Here is a 17,743-nt window from a genome sequence, read left to right on the forward strand (position 1 = left end):
CTTTGATATCAACGCTTGAATGGCAACCATATCTAAGCGACAATCATTGAACTGCTAAGTAAAGCGATTTAAAATGTTGATAATAATAAAATTCATAGCAATTCAGCTGTTTAGGTCTATAAAATTAAAGTCTAATAATATAAAATTGTCCTAATGAAACAAAACCAAGACCAAATGACGCAGAAAAGTCGTATATAATGTTTTGTAGCTATAAGTTTGAGTATATTTAAGTCTATAAAAATTGATCCGTTTGAGCGGATCGCGACGCGTTCCTCCCTTTATCTTTATTAAGATTAAATATATCTTCATAGTCTTTCATTTATATAATGTGCAATATAAAATGCAATGATAACATGTCCTTAGTTATATAAGCGACTTTATTTAAGTAATAATTAAATGTTTTTATGGATCTTAATTTCTAATAAGCGCAATTATGTTTAAGTGCATAAAGCATTTAATTTTTTATGATTGACTATTTTATAACTATCCGAACAAACCAGTAATGAAATAGATTTTTTGGGAATCTTAGAACGCCATATGTGGCGATTATATAAGATCTAGACGTAGTTTTAGATTCTCAAAAGTGATTGCGATTAGTTCTACGTACACAAATATAGATCACGCCTTTATCCTTGAAGTGATGAGCAAACGTGCAACCAGGGCACCTATGTTACCTGTATCTTCCATTTCATGATGTGATAGGGGGCGAGCCAACGCCATACCGGGCCACCTCGAAGTAATTCTTGTGCGCTCGGTCTCCGTACTAAATGCAAGCCCATGCACGGAGGACATTTGTCACGGCCCTAGGCACACAATTAAGTGTGTATACCTCATGGTTGCAAATTCATATTAAGGCATATAAGGGCTCGCGAAGAGTTCCTTAGTAGCCAGCCTTCTCTCTCCGCCCATCCAAAGATGGTTCCTCGTCCTTTCCCCACACTTCATTCCCATCTATCCCTTCACAGTTTCCTCCAGGACCGTGCAGTCGCCAAGCCGAGGAGAACCAGTATACCGTTCGCAGGTTTCCCTTGGTGTTGACTACGGGGACCGATCTCCAAAAAAAAAAGCGCCATATTGGGCACACATTCCTGATTCCGGACTGATATTGTGTACATGATTGCTCGCTTGGGTTCCCACTAGGACCTTCTCAGAAGGAGATATTAGGCAGGCAAGCGGTCGTGTTTAACTATACCGTTTGTGTTATTTGCTTTGAATTGGGTTGCATTGGGGCAAGAGTAGTATGATGGCAATGACATTATCTAAAAGTTTGCTATTAAAACTACAGCAGGAATTGTTGAGATATCTTTATTAAAGTATTTACTACAACAATTTAAGTCTATTACTAATTAAATTAATAAATACGCATTTTATAACTTAAAATAATTATTCCGGCCTAGCTTAGTGCCAATTTCATATCTTAATGTCTAATATTTATTTCTAAAACGTTGAGTAATTCAGGTTTCAGAGATGCAATAATTGGTAAATAACTATGCTATCGTTATTTTTGTTCTAGGTAAGACTTGGTCTATAATTATAATATGTGCCACAATCTCGGCTTAAAATAAATCTCTTAACAAAACCAAACGCCTAGTTCATTAGTGTTAAAAGTTATTCTGAGGTTATTAATATATATTTTAAATATCTTTGCTATAAACTATTAACATAATCATAATAAACATTGATTTAAAATACTGCAATGAACTTTATTTTATGCTTAGATTAATTTGCTGGTGGTAGGATATTTTTTACAAGATGTTTAAACCCGCTATAGTAGCCCATGTAAGTGTGTCGCGTTCCGGGATCAGCTTGCGTACATCCTGTTCCAACAGGCCGGCATAATTATGTTAATTGTCGACGGGTAATCATCTCTCGTCAGACGACATTCTATTGGACCCCACTTCACTTACCATCAGGTGCATTGGGGTCACTTAGTCGTGCACGTACAAAAAAAGCGACAAACTAATAATATTTATGTGAGCCAATATTTCTTATAATAGTTCCATACGGATTTAAACCTTCCCACACCTTTTATCAATAAACGTCTAACCAGCATTTAAGTAATTATTGTTTTGTTGCTATTAAACATAATATTCATTGCTGAACATCGAAATATATGTACTACGTATTAGATTTGGTGTTCCGAACATTCACTGTGTTCAACTGAATTGAACTGTCATCCATTCAAACTTATTTTAATATGGTGTCAATATTGATGCTTGTGATTGTGTTCGAAGTGCCACTCATAATACAAAAACGCGAGTCTAAGTGCAAACCTGGATGTGAATAAAAAATATTAGTCAAATAAGTAAAATTATTTGTTGTTCAAGTGAATAAATAAGTTATAACAGTGACGTTTTGGTTGCTATTTTAGTTCAGATGTTTAACAAATAGTTTATATGGACGTTCGTGTCTATAGAATATACGTCAATGGTGCAAACACTGATTACTTTAAACACTTAAATAATAGTTAAAGGTAATGATTTTCTATTCCCTATCCATAGTAAGCACCATTTCTTTGAGCTTCCTGCGATGCACTTTAGTTGACGCCGTCATTGGGATCTCGTTCACAAAGATGACTCCTCCACGAAGCGCCTTTGCATCAGACAGAGTTTCTATAATCATACGAAAATATTAGTAAAGAATTTATAAGAAAATAAAGTTAAATATACAACGAAATAAAACTAGTTTTTTGGATTTTATCGTGCTTTTTCATACATATTTTAATTTTCTTCTTACGTTTCGAAGACTTTGTAACATTCATGTTCACGGCGCGGCGCAGCCTGAGGTGTTAGTTGTCCGAAAATATGAAATAATTTTAAAATGTACGTAGATATTGTAACTTTGACTTTTCAAACGACCATCGATTGAAAAAATGGTGATAAAATCCGAAAAATAGTTTTATTCGTCTAACAATTACGTGAATATAGGAAATATTTATAATAATATAAAAACAAAATAAAAATATAGTGAAACTTTGGAGGCGTTGCGTTAACATTGTAATGCTTCGTTTGAATTTTACACATAAATTTGCAAATAAATACTACTCATCATCCAATCTCCGCAAATTCGTGTTAATTATCTTTATGTATAATACAAAAGTCATAATATTAATATTTCAAAAAAAAACAATTTGTAAGAAATCTCAAGAAATTACAACATAAAAACAAAACAAATTGGTTCACTACGATCTCCAAACCTTTTAAGGCGATACCTCAAGGTCCATTTTCATACATTTTGTTTCACCTTTAATCTGGGTAACTAAACAAGTATTGGCAAGTAAAGAATTTAAATTCACGTCTAGTTAATTTAATATGACGAAATTTTAAAGGCAGAAATATCCATGATTATTAATTATTTTTACGTTTTTCTTTCAACTGCGAGGACTAATCACTAACTAGACGTGAATTTAAATTCTTTACTTGCCAATACTTGTTTAGTTACCCAGATTAAAGGTGAAACAAAATGTATGAAAATGGACCTTGAGGTATCGCCTTAAGTCAACAATAGACCAAGAGTTATTCTGGCAATGAGTCTTGATAAGTCGTCATCATCAACAACCTTAGTCTTGCAATGAGTGTTCAAAAGTCAATATTCATCATTAACTACATATTTACTCATTTGTTCATCGTCAACGCCTTCTGTTACAAAATAATCATCTGCATGATCCTTTGCTATGTTACCTTTGACTAAATTCTTTATTTCTTGCGCAGTAACTGTTTGCTCTGGTTTAATAACAACACTCGCGACGGGCAAGTCTCCACATTCAGGATCTGGTATTCCTGACACTGCCGCGTCCAGGACTGCTGGATGCTCCCTGATCACTGTTTCTAATTCCACTGGGGATATCTGAAATAAAATATTGGATTTAAAACGCTTTATATCCGATTCATACTGATTGAATGTGGAAGTAACTCTGCTATGCTTTCACGGTTTAAGTACTAAATGGATTTCCAAAAATTCAGCGTGAAGGAAATTTAAACCGCAAGGGATATGAGCTACTTTAAGGTAACAAAGATAATTCTACGTGGGGTAAGTTGCAATTCTCTGGTATATATAATGTTCATAGGCTGCGAGGAATATAGCTTGCCATCAAGTGACTTCCTTACCGTCGACCACAACTATCTGTAATTAATAATACGCAATGTACTTATTATCTTGGAAAATACACATTTTTCTAACTTACTGAAATAAAAAAAAAAAACTTTCGAGTGCCTTCTTTGAATTGAACAGAATTGAATCCCGGATGGGGTATAAAATAATAGCGAATGGGTTTTTCCATCTTAAAATTTACTCGTTTGCAGCTCAAAGTCAGGAAGTTGGCGGTGTGACACTCCCGTGCCTTGGAAAGCACGTAAAGCCGTTGATCCGGTCATGTTGGATTGTCGTCTCACCGGAGTGTAAGAGTGAAGGAACAGAGAGTGCACCTGTGCATAGCGCACACACTTGTGCACTATAATATCTCCTGCGTACGTGGCTGATCTCTGTGGAGATTGACCACCGTGGCCGAAATTCAACTAGGAAGAAATTAATCGTTCTAACTTTAACTTGATCGAAGCCACAAGCAAAGATTTGTCATAAATAAAATAAAAACATTACTAAAGATATTCACTTGGTAACTTTTATATTTCAACAATAACTTAATGCGTTCGACAAAGAAGAAGTTCCAATTTTCATCTCTATAGAAAGTGTCTCCAGTTTTGAACCAACGGTCTTCAGCGAATGTTTCTTCTGTAGCCCCTGGGTTTTTGTAGTATTCCTGGAAGAATATAATATATAATATCAGCCCTGTATTATATACCTACTGTCCCATTGATGGGCGCGGGCCACCTCACTACTGAGAGGGATTCGGCCTTAATCCACCACGCTGGGCTTAATGCGGATTCAAACACCCTCAAAATTGCTATAGAGAACTTCTCAGGTATGCAGGTTTATTCACGATGTTTTCCTTCACTTTTGAAGCAAGCGATAATTCAGAAAGAATACACACATAATTTTAGAAAAATCAGAGGTGTGTGTTCCCTTTGGTATTTGAACCTACGGACATTCGTCTCGGCAGCCCGTTCCACAGCCCACTAGGCTATTGTCACTATTCCTAGATGTATGTGTAACAGTAAATAAGTAAGGGATTCAACTGGAAATACATAAAAAATGATTGTATATAAAGAGTCGCAACATGTAGCTTTGTAATATATTCATAAAAAATATGTCATAAGTTTGCATTATGTTGTATCCCGCTAACACAACAGACTATTTGATATAACATATATTTATATTGATTTATGGCGCGCAGCAACGCAAATACCTAATTAAAAATGAAGGAAGGATGAGTATGAATTTGCTTATCGTTAGTTTACTTTTGTAGTGGTTTTGAAACTACAAAAATCTATTAGAACTATTAAATGTGTACCTTAAAAATTCCAGGCCCTTTCATCCACAACTCTCCTGTTACATTTGGTTCGTAAATGTCTTCCATTGTCTCAACGTTGATCAACTAAAACAAAAAATAATATGGGTAGTGAATCAAACCAATAAATGTCTTACCCACTCGTCCTCACATTCTGACATAAAAAGAAGATATTAAAGAATTTGCCGTTGAACTATGTTCAACAGTCTACTGTTGAACATAGCTCATCAAACTCAATCACCAGCTACAAATCTATCGTAGCTGGTGATTACAATGATGATGATGGTGATGATGATGATGATGGTGATGATGATGATAATGATGGTGATGATGATGACGGTGATGATGATGACGGTGATGGTAATGATGATGATGATGATAGTGGTGGTGGTGATAAACTTACTCGATACTGGTAACAACCCAAAGGTTTCCCGCAAGAGCCTGGCGGCGCGTTGTCTGCATGGAAACCAGTGCATGCTAGCTCAGTCATGCCAAACGTATTGATTATTTCTGAGTCTGGTGCTACGTTCTGGAATATAAAGAAATATGAATAATAAGTGCTCAGTATCAGCCCGGAGTCTGGAATTTGTGCCCGATATGGCGATAGGCTTGCCCCCTATCACATCATGGGACGGAATATACTTGGCGAAAAGTGGGTGCCTTAGTTGCGCCTCTGCATACCCCTTCGGGGATAAAATGCGTGATGTTATGTATGTATGTATGTATGTAAGTGTTATTTATTGATATCTATAAATTCACGTATTTATTGTTTGGTGAAGTCGCTGATAGATTGTTGATAATAACCATAATATAAAAGAAGAATAAAGGAGTTTAGGAGAGATTAAAAAATACACGTGGTTAGAACTGTTCTATGACTTGGTAATCACGTATTTAAAATGGAATGCGTGAATGTAAAATGTTTGTTATGGGCTAAGTAGGTAAACGAGCCAACGATCCGCTTGATGGTAAACAGCAGTCTATGGACTTTTGCAATACCGAGGGAATCGCCAAGCTTCTGTCTACCGAGGGGTGAGCACTCTTTAAGCCTGCTTTATCGAAAGATAGGTGAACTCCTATGCAGGGAGATCATTCCATAGTTTGCATGTTCGCGGTGAAAAATACACTGATTTACATCACGCATAACCGTTAAATTAATGTAAGTGAATTTTTTAAAATTATTTTTTTATTTATTTATTTATACATATATTATAACACCATAACAGTTGATACTATTGCGATGTTATACAGATTTAATCTTAACAATTTATTTCAATACATTCATGAGCTATTTCAGTAAATTCTGACAGATTACATATAAATATATGCAAATTCTGGGATATAGTATTATATTTGACATAGGCCAAGTATTAAATTAAGAGAAACATTATTTTAAAATTATTTCAAATATGGTTATTAAAATAAAACTGTCGATTTAGTAATTCCTGAGATTAGCACTCTCAAACAAACTCTTCAGCTTTATATATTAGTATAAATTTATTCTCTACTACTAGCTTAATTATTTCTAAAATTGTGTATCTTATAAAGGGAAATGTAATTTCTTTTGTGAATACAGTTTCTTTAACCATATTTTTATCCGAGGTTGATGAACAATGAATATTTGTACCTACTATACTGCCGTGCTAAGCTCAGAAGCGGTATTTCAAAAAACATCAAAATCTTGATTTTTATGTCTTCAGATAGCCATCCAATGAGAATACCTAAATAACGGTATTTTGATTAGAACTTGTTAAAAAAACAACCTTAAAAGGGAAGCTCTATCTCAGTTTTACATAATATAAAACTATATTTACAAAACTTAGATTATCTAGAAATAAGATTTCCCTGACATACGGCTTTTGCGCTTAGCACGGCAGTATAGATAAAAAGAATATTCGCGCAACTAAACTGCAAGCAATGATTTACAATAAATACCCTCCAAAATCTTTACTTAAACTTTGTGTACCTGAAGGACATCAACAAGGACCTGGGGCACAGCACTGCCTCCCAGCATGATCTGTTCAAGGCAGGTGAAGTCGCACTGCTCCCGATCCCCTGGTTTCAGTAGTGTTGTCATCACTGTAGGGCTAAATATTGTGTAAGAAGGCTGTAATGAAGATGAAAATACAATTTTTAAAGTAACTGTATGCAGAGATTTTTTTTTTTTTATTATTTTGATGAACAACACGAGCTTGCCGTTCGCCTGATGGTAAGCGATACAACCGCCCATAAAAAGTAGAAACACCATCCAACACCTTGAATTACAAAGTATTATTTGGTATTCCACTGCGCTCGCTATCCTGAGACTCATTTTGTCCAGCAGTTACACTGGCTACCATGTCCTTCAAACCCGAACACAACAGTGAATGTTACTTAGCGTTGAAAAAGACATTGCGGTGGTACCTACCCAGAAGAACTTTCATATATGAGAGACATACCACTAGTTGAGAATATATGAGAATGAATACCAAATCTAAGAATGGGCTCGCCCTTTAATGATTACACGAGGTTTGTGATCGAACATATCAAGCTGCCTACCCCTGGGAAGGAGAAAAGCGTGATGAAGAGTGTGGTTGTTAACATTATAGATATTGTATGTGATAGCTATTCATAAATATTGATGAAGTACGAGAACTGTTGTCCTCAATATATTCACTTATGACAGTTCAAGAAAATAATATGACATTATTATAATAATAAAAAATACATAAATCACTACAGACATTAATTGTTTATGTTTATTTATTTAAATTAATATATTCTTCTAGGAGTTACACCCAAGGCGATAATAATTACATTTTAATATACCCAATTCAGATACATATAGTTATGTATAGGTATTTCATATAGTCGACGCATTATTAGTGAGAGTTTCTATAGCTACCCTTATGAATTCCAGCAGTATATAATTAAAGATTGTTGACGTGAAAGTTGCATCAAAATTAATAATGTCACGTCGGGTTGACAAGTGAGAGAAGAGTCATGCTATTGGGATTAATAGGGAAGAAGTCAGAAGAGTTAAACTAAATTAATATTACTGTCAGCTATAAAAGTAGATTAACAAATTCATAACTTTAAATGATCTTTACATTTTAAACTTGAAATATTTTTTTTCTTTCTGTGACTTAAAAATCCGTTTTGAATGTGTAGGAATACCAACGTTGGTAAGAATATAAATTTGTAACAACGATTTAAAATTCGATTTCTTTTTACATAATAACGTATATATATAATATATATATATTATTTTGTCAATTCTTATTATATTATTTCTACACGCTAAATAACCTTTTTATTAGGTTACTAATGGCTTGGCTTGTGTGGTAAATCCCGTGATGATGACAGGGCTTCGCAATTTAATTTATCAGTAAAAAATAAATATAATATTTACTCGGAAAAATAATAAGATTCATATGAGACAATATAATTAAAATAAAGTAATATCGAGGGCATTAAAAATAATTATATTTTGAATTTGTTCAACTACTAATGTGGGTTACTGTACATCATATAAATTTAGTATTAGAGCTATACTTAATGCTGCCTTTAACCGTCCAAATACCCAAAAGATTGTCAGTAGCCAAGACCGCAATCTTTACGACGCCCATTTTTTGAAATCTCTCCAGACTTTCGCTTCCACCAACGACAGTATGAAAAGACCTCCGTCCCCTATACCTGGTACCAACTATATTCGATAATACTTCTGCATCAGCAAACCTGCAACCCCTGTTACATTAAATTCACAAACCACATCTCATCAGCCTACAACTGTCCACTGCTGAACATATGCCTCCCCTAGAGCGCACCACATTACTCGTTCCTCCGCTCTCCTCATCCAGCGTCACCGGCAATCCTGCGAATGTCTTCGGACCAGCGGGTCGGAGGTCGTCTTACGCTACGCTTACTGAAACCACATACTTTATAAGTATTGATGAGATGGTAAGCATGTTGCTGCGTGACGATTTGTGAGGACTGCAAGCGTGGGTACTTCAGCGTCACTGTCCCCAGGTAATGCAAGATTGCAGTCAGCCATTGGATTGGAGCGCCGATGAGCGCCAACCGCGTTGGTCTTGGGAACGTGAATGATCTTGACCTGAATAATAGTAATGATATATTCAAAATGCTTGCGAAATATCGTTAATACTTAATAATCTGGAACACAAGTTTTGGATTATGTTAAAAATGTTTGTTAGAAGTAAATTCATAAATAGCTGAACTGAATTGCGGAAATGGTTATAAAGTGGTAAACTATAACTGATCGGAATTGGAGAGAATGTTTATCTCTATATGGTAGCAAGTCCCGCATAATTTAACTTAATATAATAGTGAAAACACACAAAAGAGAAGGAGTACCATAATTACCAATAAACAACAATGATTCTATTCATTGTGGTGTTTTCGTATGATTGATTCCATCGGATAGCTACCGTACACAATGTGTTAAAACCCGGCATATAAGTGTGTCGTGTTCTGGGATCAGCCCGTGTATATCAGATTCCAACAGGCCGGCATAATTGTCTCGACTGTTAAGGGGGTAATCATCACTCGTCAGTCGACATTCTATTGAACCCTATTCCACTCACCATCAGCGGTAGAGTCACTCATCCTACCACCAGCAAATTGTCTACTTCACATCCTACTCAACAGTGAGTTTCCTTTATTGATACGGCCTGAATCAAAATTGGGCTAAATCCTGTTTTGTAAGTACATTATCACAGAATTAATCAAAACAATACAATGTCAAAATAACTTTTTTTATCGTGTTATATCCGCTTGATATCATTCCAATTTCAAATCACGGTGATTATGATAATATTTAAAAATAAGTTTTACGGAACATTTTAATCGATTTTAAAGTGTATAATTATATAATATATCTTTATTACTATCATATCTATTGTAAATTTAACGGCGAACGCAGACGGACGCATATTATAATTATTAACTTTTAAACTTAAATTATAATTTAAAATATATACGTACGTACATCATTGAAAATACGAATTTCACAACCACAAACTATAGTGTTATCTGCATTGAAATGTTTTTATATTCAAAGATGGTGCCCATATACGATAATATTAAGAAAGGAAGATATGTCATAATACAACAGATCAAACAAAAAAGAATTCCGTACGCACACATACACATTCTTTTACATTTCATTTCAAATGACGAATGTCGGTTGCCGGCAGACCGCCAAATTCAATAAAAGATCCCAAACGCTTTTTTCGATCTATCTTAAAAATGGACCAATCAGAACAAAGTATTTTTGACATGTTCACAAACGAGTTATTCTGATTGGTTCAATCTCGGAATCGGATTAAACATTGAAATTGGTATCGTTATTTTAAAACCTATAAACGGTCGCCTACTTTCCGCGCTATCATCAAAATATTAAGTACATTGATTATCACGTTTACATAATATCACTGATACGTTAATGAGGTATGAAATAATTTGTTGTTATTGTAAACGAAATCAAATAGGTAAAACGAGAGATACAGTTTTTGTTTGGAGAGTTAGTATCATTTAATTTATAGGTTACTTGGCGTTATTTTTACCAACGCCTTAGACGAGTTGCAAACGTTCTATTCTATTCTCTTTCTACATTTTTCTTTTCTATTCGTTCGAATTTAATGGTCACTTATTGTTAGGATATATATTTTTTTGTTATTTTAACTTTAACGATTGTAGAAAGGCGTCTTGCCTCTGTTGTGAAAGTCAAGTCCCAGGAAAAATATCTCTTGACACTCGGAACATGCCGGCTTGTATAATTGCTGGTGGAAGGATATATTTTATTCACCCAGATAGCGACCACCATACACAAGGTGTTAAAACCCGCCATAGTGGCCCACGAAATGTCTCGCGTTCTGCGATCAGCCCGGGTATATCCCGTTCTAAGAGGCCGGCATAACTGTGTCGACTGCCGAGGTGTAATCATCTCAAATAAGTCGAAAATTTATCGGATCCCACTCCACTTACCATCGGGTGTATTGAGGTAAATTTGCTGTGCACATTTAAAAAAGAAATGCCACACAATAGGGTACCGGACTCATTTTTTTTCTTTACTATTATCAAATATTTACAAAATATAAATAATAACACAGAAGGAATTATTAAATTCCGGTAAGAAATCAACAAGTTATAAGTCTTTGAATTTCGGTGGAAGGGGTAATTAACAAGAAACAGAAAAGAGACGAAATACCCTCATGTGACGTCATCGGGAATTACGACGCGTGCGAAAGAAAGAGATGAAGCGATATACCCACATCGCGCCCACTTCTGCACATTACAATATTTTAAATATCAATTACTCGTTCATTTCTGAACCAATTTTTATGTAGTTTTCGCAGGGGTGCTTCTTTTTTGTATTATTAACCATTACACATAGAATAATATACAAAATCAAGCATAGGCCGGTCCCCTATTAATGTACCTAATTCAAATTTTTGTTGTTTTTGCGGTTTATGGATTGTCTTGTTGCTTACCATCACGCGAGCGATTTGGTCATGTCGTCATTAATATGAAAACATACGCAATTCCTCTATAAGTGTTAGAGTAATGGTCGGTCATTTTCAATATTAAGTGAAGTTTCTGATCACCAGCTTAGCTTTTGTTAAACAAATTATCATAATTGAAGTAGTATAGATAGGTAATTGAAAATTAAGGTTACCTGTTTACTTACCAAATATAGGGTATGGTTATAGCAAAGTTCTTGTACGTGACCGCTGCGGCTTTTGGTAGGCCTGTTGTTCCGCTGGTAGCTATCAGAAATCCAACAGTTTCTTCTGGATCAAAATCACTTGCCCTGAAAATTTATGAGTTTAATAACACAATAGCGGCGATAGCCTAGTTGGGAGTGGAACAGATTACCAAAACAATTGTTTGCAAGTTTAAAACCCAAAGGCATACACCTCTAACTTTTCTAGAGTTATGTGTGTATTCTTTGTGAATTATCGCTTGCTTTAAGGGGGAAAACATCGAGAGAAAACATATACTTGAGAAGTTTTCTGTAAGTACTTTGGGTATGAGAAATCTGCCAACCGCACTAGGTCTGCGCGGTGGACTAAGGCCTAATCTCTCTCAGTAGTAGAGGAGACACATGGCCAGTAGCGAGATAGTATATAATACAGGGTTGATTTTATTTTATATTTAAATAATACAATGTATAGCATAAATATAGTACTTAATAATAGCATTTTATTAATATTAAGCCAAAATGACCAAAAAATGTTAGGATTTTTGCAAAAACGCATAAACAGAAATGAACAGTTCATTGAACATTTCTCTACCATTATGGGTAAAATGAAAATAATACCTAAACTCTTCGATAGGGCTGTCGTCGCCATACTTCACCAGGAATTCAGAAAAGCTGCACAGGTAGTCTCCCTTGTCGAACGTCACGATTACAGCATTTAAAGCCAGGTCGTTAAGGACCAGTTGTATCACTGGTGCTTTGTCGCTCTGGCAAAAGATTATTTTAGGGTTGTCTACACCGAAGGTGTCTCGTAGTTCCTCTGTAATATTAATCGTTTAAATACTTTGATGTTTGAGGAATTGATGGACATAATGATGAAGAAGATGAGGTACATATATCTACTCTATTCTGTCTGACTGTAGAATATAATTTATATGTGCCCGGATAGCGACCACCGTACACACGTCGTTAAAACTCGCTGTGCGGCCCACATAAGTGTATCGCGTTCTGGGATCAGCGTGTGTTTATCTAGTTAAAACAGGCCGGCAAATTTGTGTCAACTGCCGAAGGGTAAGCATGTTTTCGTCCATCAACATTCTATTGGACACCACTCCACTTCACCAGGTATAGGGCGGTTATTTTACATGCCGGGATAAAAAAAAAAAAATTGATAAACTAATCAAGTATTTTCATTATGATCTTTATTGACAATGTATTAGAATATAAAGTAACAGTTAATTTCACGGAAATATTATACTTACTTGTACCCAAAGTCCTGTCAACAGCAGCAACAATAACTCCAAGGTACAATGCTGCGTAGAACGGAATACACAAATCTATATGATTGGGAGCCATGAGGACCATCACGTCACCCTTTTTCAGACCCATATTTCTCATACTCTTGGCGCATTGTACTGTCCTCTTGAACATTGATTTACTGCTCTCCCACTGGTCGGTACCACCATCAATCTAATTACATTTAGAACCCGTTTCAGAAGTTTCAAGTTTTGTTTTGACAGTTATTCTATTAAGAGTTACAGTCTTACTTATAAAAATTTCGCAAAGCTATGCTTAGTTAAAATACAAATTTACTCAATTAGCCGTAAGTCAAAACCCGCCATCTCGCTTCTTAATAAGGTTTAAACTAGGAAACCGGTGATGTTTTGGGCAGCTATTTAAGCAATTATTAAGCACCTCTTAACGCTAAAACAAGTTAATAAGTAAGACTGATAATACAGTAATCATTTCATTACCTTTTATTTGGGAGCATAGATTAGAGAGTGACTTTTGTATTTGATCGGCTTATACATATTTAAGACCAATAGCATTTATTCAGAAGTAGTGAAACAAGCCCTTTATTACAATTTTGTCGATTTAATTATTTAACGGGTTTTTAAGTCCAGAAATTAGTAAAATCCCATTCCATTTTATACTACCGACGAGTAAATTTTGATTGAAATTTGTAAACCTACTTACCTCATTTTTTTTACAAAGGAGTGGTTGAATTTATTAAAAAAAAAAAATCTTCTGCAGCCAAGTTATTATGCTACAGATTTAATGCATCTGGAGCCGTGAATGAAAATCATTTGTTCTTAATTGTATTATTAACACAATTTACTCTGTTATTGGTATATATCTTCATTAATGATCGAAAGATTACTACCATAAATAGGTATTATATCCCAAATTCATTGATAAGACTGGCACAGTTAGAACTGTTTCTTTTAAAAATTAAATGACTACAGTATCTATTATAATATCTGTAGTATCACAATGCCCATTCTTAAAACTGCAATTCAACCAGCACTGGCGAAAATATTGTGCTTTAAAACTGCCTCACCAACAACAATAGTATAGTAATAGTCCCTTTATGCCACTTCAGAAAAAAGTCATGAAATGACTTACTCAGTACACTATCCCATGTCAATAAAGAAAGCAAAATAAATTCCAAATAAAAAAAAATAGTTTACAGCAATATAACAGTAGAAAATTATGTTCACCTGCACCAAGAATTCAGGGTCATCTTTCAAGTTCTGTAGGATTATTTTGCCGAGATGATGCCTGTCCGAGGGAATGCCAGATTCAGCCACAATTCGTGATGTTATTTCATTCATGTACCAATGGACGCAGTCATTAGCTCTCCACTTCTGAGACATCTTTCTCTTCTCTCGCACCTTACGAATAATTCGTTTAAATTATCAGTTAAGCACTCAGCGCAATTTAATTTATACTTCGTCTTTATTTTAATATTTTGTTTAAAAATCTTTCTAAAATAAGTATTTAAAATAGGCTAACGACCATTTCAAAATTATTACGGTTTAAAAAATCAACGATGATCTAATTTTAACTTCATATAGGTGACACATTAAACATTATATTTCAATAGTTTATTTACCCCTTTTTGAACCTTAATAGTTTAAGATATTCAACTTCCAAATAAAATACTCCGGTATCTAAAATTTCTATAACTCTATTAAATGATCAAATGCAAATATTCATAATAGGCCTTAAAAACACTCAAAGACAATTTAAATTCTCACTTACAATAGCACAATAAATATTATAATCACTTCCTCTTTGTTATCAAGTGTCCACTCTCGTGCAAACTGTTTTCTCATTGAGGTCTTCCTTGCCAATGGCCAGTATTGTAACTAACTATAGTTGATAAAGGGCTACTTACAATGACAGCAATTTATGGACAAATAACTACAATTTGCACTCAAGGACTTGACTGAATATAAGTGATTTGTACTCAGGATATTTATCTTTAAAGCTCAATGTTTGTTAATTATAATATTTTTCTTAAACTGTCTGTCTCTCATCCTTATAAAAAGAGATAGAAATAGTTTTAAAATTTTAATGAGTCTAATAAATGCCTGATTTTTGCGAGCATATTATAACCTAACCTAACCTAACTATTGGAAGCAAGTGGTATTATTTATTTGTTACTCTGAAACGTAAGAACAGTGAATTTCCATAAATATTTTTTCAATGGACGTGAATGGTTATACTTCTTTGTACAAGATTTTTCTAATCTCGCGTACCAGCTTAACTATACTCCTGCACTGGTATAGAGGATATCTATGGAAAACAGTAACCATCAAGTTGGCCATCAGCTTGGCCGCTTTCAGAGTCAATAAAAGTATTGTTACAAATTTTCAAGCTCTTAAAATACAAATATGTAACTTTGCAAGTACCAATAACCAGTACAAGCTATAGGCATTATGCCTTACGAAGCGACTTTGAATAATATACCACTTGAATTTAATATTGACCCGTTTTGCACCACTAATTACTTTTACATCCTCACCAGGAGCAACGGATTCGTTCTTAATATTTCGAAATTAATTCTATTTCGAGAAATTATATAACAAAATTATAGTATGCAACCTCCTTAACCAGCTATCGACGTTGTAACTTGTCCCACCATACAAATAATGTAGTGAATTGTACATAATTGAAAACGTAATGGCATAGGTCTTCGTTGTCTTGAAAATTACAGTCTATTTCGATAAAGGGGCTGCAACGGCAGACTATGCATATTACATAACCAATTACGATTGTGTGACTTAGCAAATGTTTATTTGAAGTCGATTTTCAAAATGTCTCTGTGGCGTAGTTTCGTGCATGCGCGCTATGACAGCGCTCTGAAGTTCTGGGTTCGAATTCCGGGTCGGGCAAAGTGATAGTAGGGTTTTTCTGCTCAGTATTAGCCCGGAGTCTGGAATTTGTGCACGATATAGCGATAGGCTCCCCCTCTATCACATCATGGGACGGAACAACTACTGACTCTCCAAATGATCGTGACATATATTTCATGACCTAGTGGTGAAGCTGAGTCTTAGAGAATACTAATCTGTCTTAATCCTGCAATGAAATAAATCAAATGGAAATATTAATTGTCCACGTCGCAGCAAATCGGGAGACAAAATATGCCTCTATTTTATCTTTTCTTATTTGTTTAACTGTTAACGATGGAAATCACGAATAATACACAGCAAGTCACACACTAAAGATTTTAATCACTTTCACAATATTTTGCCTATAAATTATCGAGAATGCTAATTTTCCTTTTGCACTCAACGAACACAGCAACGGCACAAGCGAACACTAATACTCTCTATTTTTTATTTTAACCGACTTCAAACTTCTTTATTTTTGTTTTTTTCCTAGAGAACTCGCTCATTTATGAACCGATTTGGAAAATTCTTTTTTTATTCGAAAGAATATACTTACCTTTGTTTTTTTCGTATATTTGTTAATGTATTTATTTAGTTTAACTAGCAATCATTTTAATTAGGCACCGACTCCAAAATTGGTATCCAGTGTATACCTTTTTCTTTTTTTTTTTTTTGGTTTCGCGGAGAAAGTCCCTTATTACTACCGCCCAGCCTTCGTGGGGGGCGACTGAGCGGTTATGCTGGGGTAACCGTGCCTTACGGCCCGGCGTTGAGCCGCCCGGATTTGATGACGACCTTCGGGCGACCGCCGGGCCGAGTCCCTAACCCTATATACAACTTAAACCTATGCACGGCCTACCAGCTAAAACTCCGCGGTGGCCCTCTTCGGCGCATTAGGGACGGCTGCGGGCTTCCTCTGACGTTGAAGTGTCTAGTCTGCGACCGCAGCCGCCCCTGCGCGGTGCCGCCTTGCGGCCCGTCTCCTATGGGGGGGGCTGAGAAGCCCCCGCGCACCGAAGGACGCCCTCGGCATCTACGGCAGCGTGAGGCCAACTACACACACTGCCGTCCAACCCGGGGGTTAACCGACAAATGTGCAAAGATGCACAGAAATGCACTAGGGCGGACAGCCCCCTGCTGCCCGCCGACGACCCCCTTCGTGGCCCCTATTAGTCGCCTCTTACGACAGGCAGGGAATACCGTGGTGGAATTCTCCAAACGCCCCCATTCCACAGGGCGGGAGACGCCGGTCAGTCGTCCACCCGGCGCCTCCTTCGTCTCCTCTGACGGCGGGAGGGATCGGCCCGTTCCCGATCCCTCTCGGCACTCTCCTTCTGCGAGAGGACCACCTCGCAGAAGTAGGCCACTGCACGCCAGAGCCTCCCGACTGCCGACCATGGAAGCGACCACGGCCGGCGGCGAGAGATCTCCTCCGACGACTGAAACGAGAGCGCTGCGCTC

General features: G+C 36.0%; 1 protein-coding gene across 1 annotated transcript; it reads right to left on the reverse strand.

The window, feature by feature from the left end:
- Positions 1 to 2,480: 2,480 nt before the first annotated feature.
- LOC115447472 (luciferin 4-monooxygenase) lies at positions 2,481 to 15,247 on the reverse strand. Its single transcript, XM_030174514.1, has 12 exons — positions 15,147 to 15,247; positions 14,603 to 14,776; positions 13,364 to 13,571; positions 12,723 to 12,921; positions 12,090 to 12,212; positions 9,320 to 9,494; positions 7,368 to 7,508; positions 5,808 to 5,933; positions 5,408 to 5,491; positions 4,610 to 4,756; positions 3,681 to 3,846; positions 2,481 to 2,612 (listed from the first exon to the last, which is right to left on the reverse strand). The coding sequence occupies exons 2-12, from the start codon at positions 14,756 to 14,758 to the stop codon at positions 2,485 to 2,487; spliced, it is 1,653 nt and encodes a 550-aa protein (XP_030030374.1). The 5' UTR covers positions 14,759 to 14,776; positions 15,147 to 15,247; the 3' UTR covers positions 2,481 to 2,484.
- Positions 15,248 to 17,743: the final 2,496 nt, after the last annotated feature.

This window comes from Manduca sexta, chromosome 9 (assembly GCF_014839805.1).
Source record: "Manduca sexta isolate Smith_Timp_Sample1 chromosome 9, JHU_Msex_v1.0, whole genome shotgun sequence".
NCBI classification, from domain to species: Eukaryota; Metazoa; Arthropoda; class Insecta; order Lepidoptera; family Sphingidae; genus Manduca; species Manduca sexta.

What these genes read in the sequence shown, in the direction of transcription:
- LOC115447472 (XM_030174514.1), bottom strand. Translation starts at nt 14,758, where the DNA reads ATGTCTCAGAAGTGGAGAGCTAATGACTGCGTCCATTGGTACATGAAT. An exon ending in TGACAGGACTTTGGGTACAA is followed by an intron (nt 12,922 to 13,363) that starts GTAAGTATAATA and finishes TTAATATTACAG; the next exon opens with AGGAACTACGAGACACCTTC. An exon ending in TGGGTTGTTACCAGTATCGA is followed by an intron (nt 5,492 to 5,807) that starts GTAAGTTTATCA and finishes TTTTTGTTTTAG; the next exon opens with TTGATCAACGTTGAGACAAT.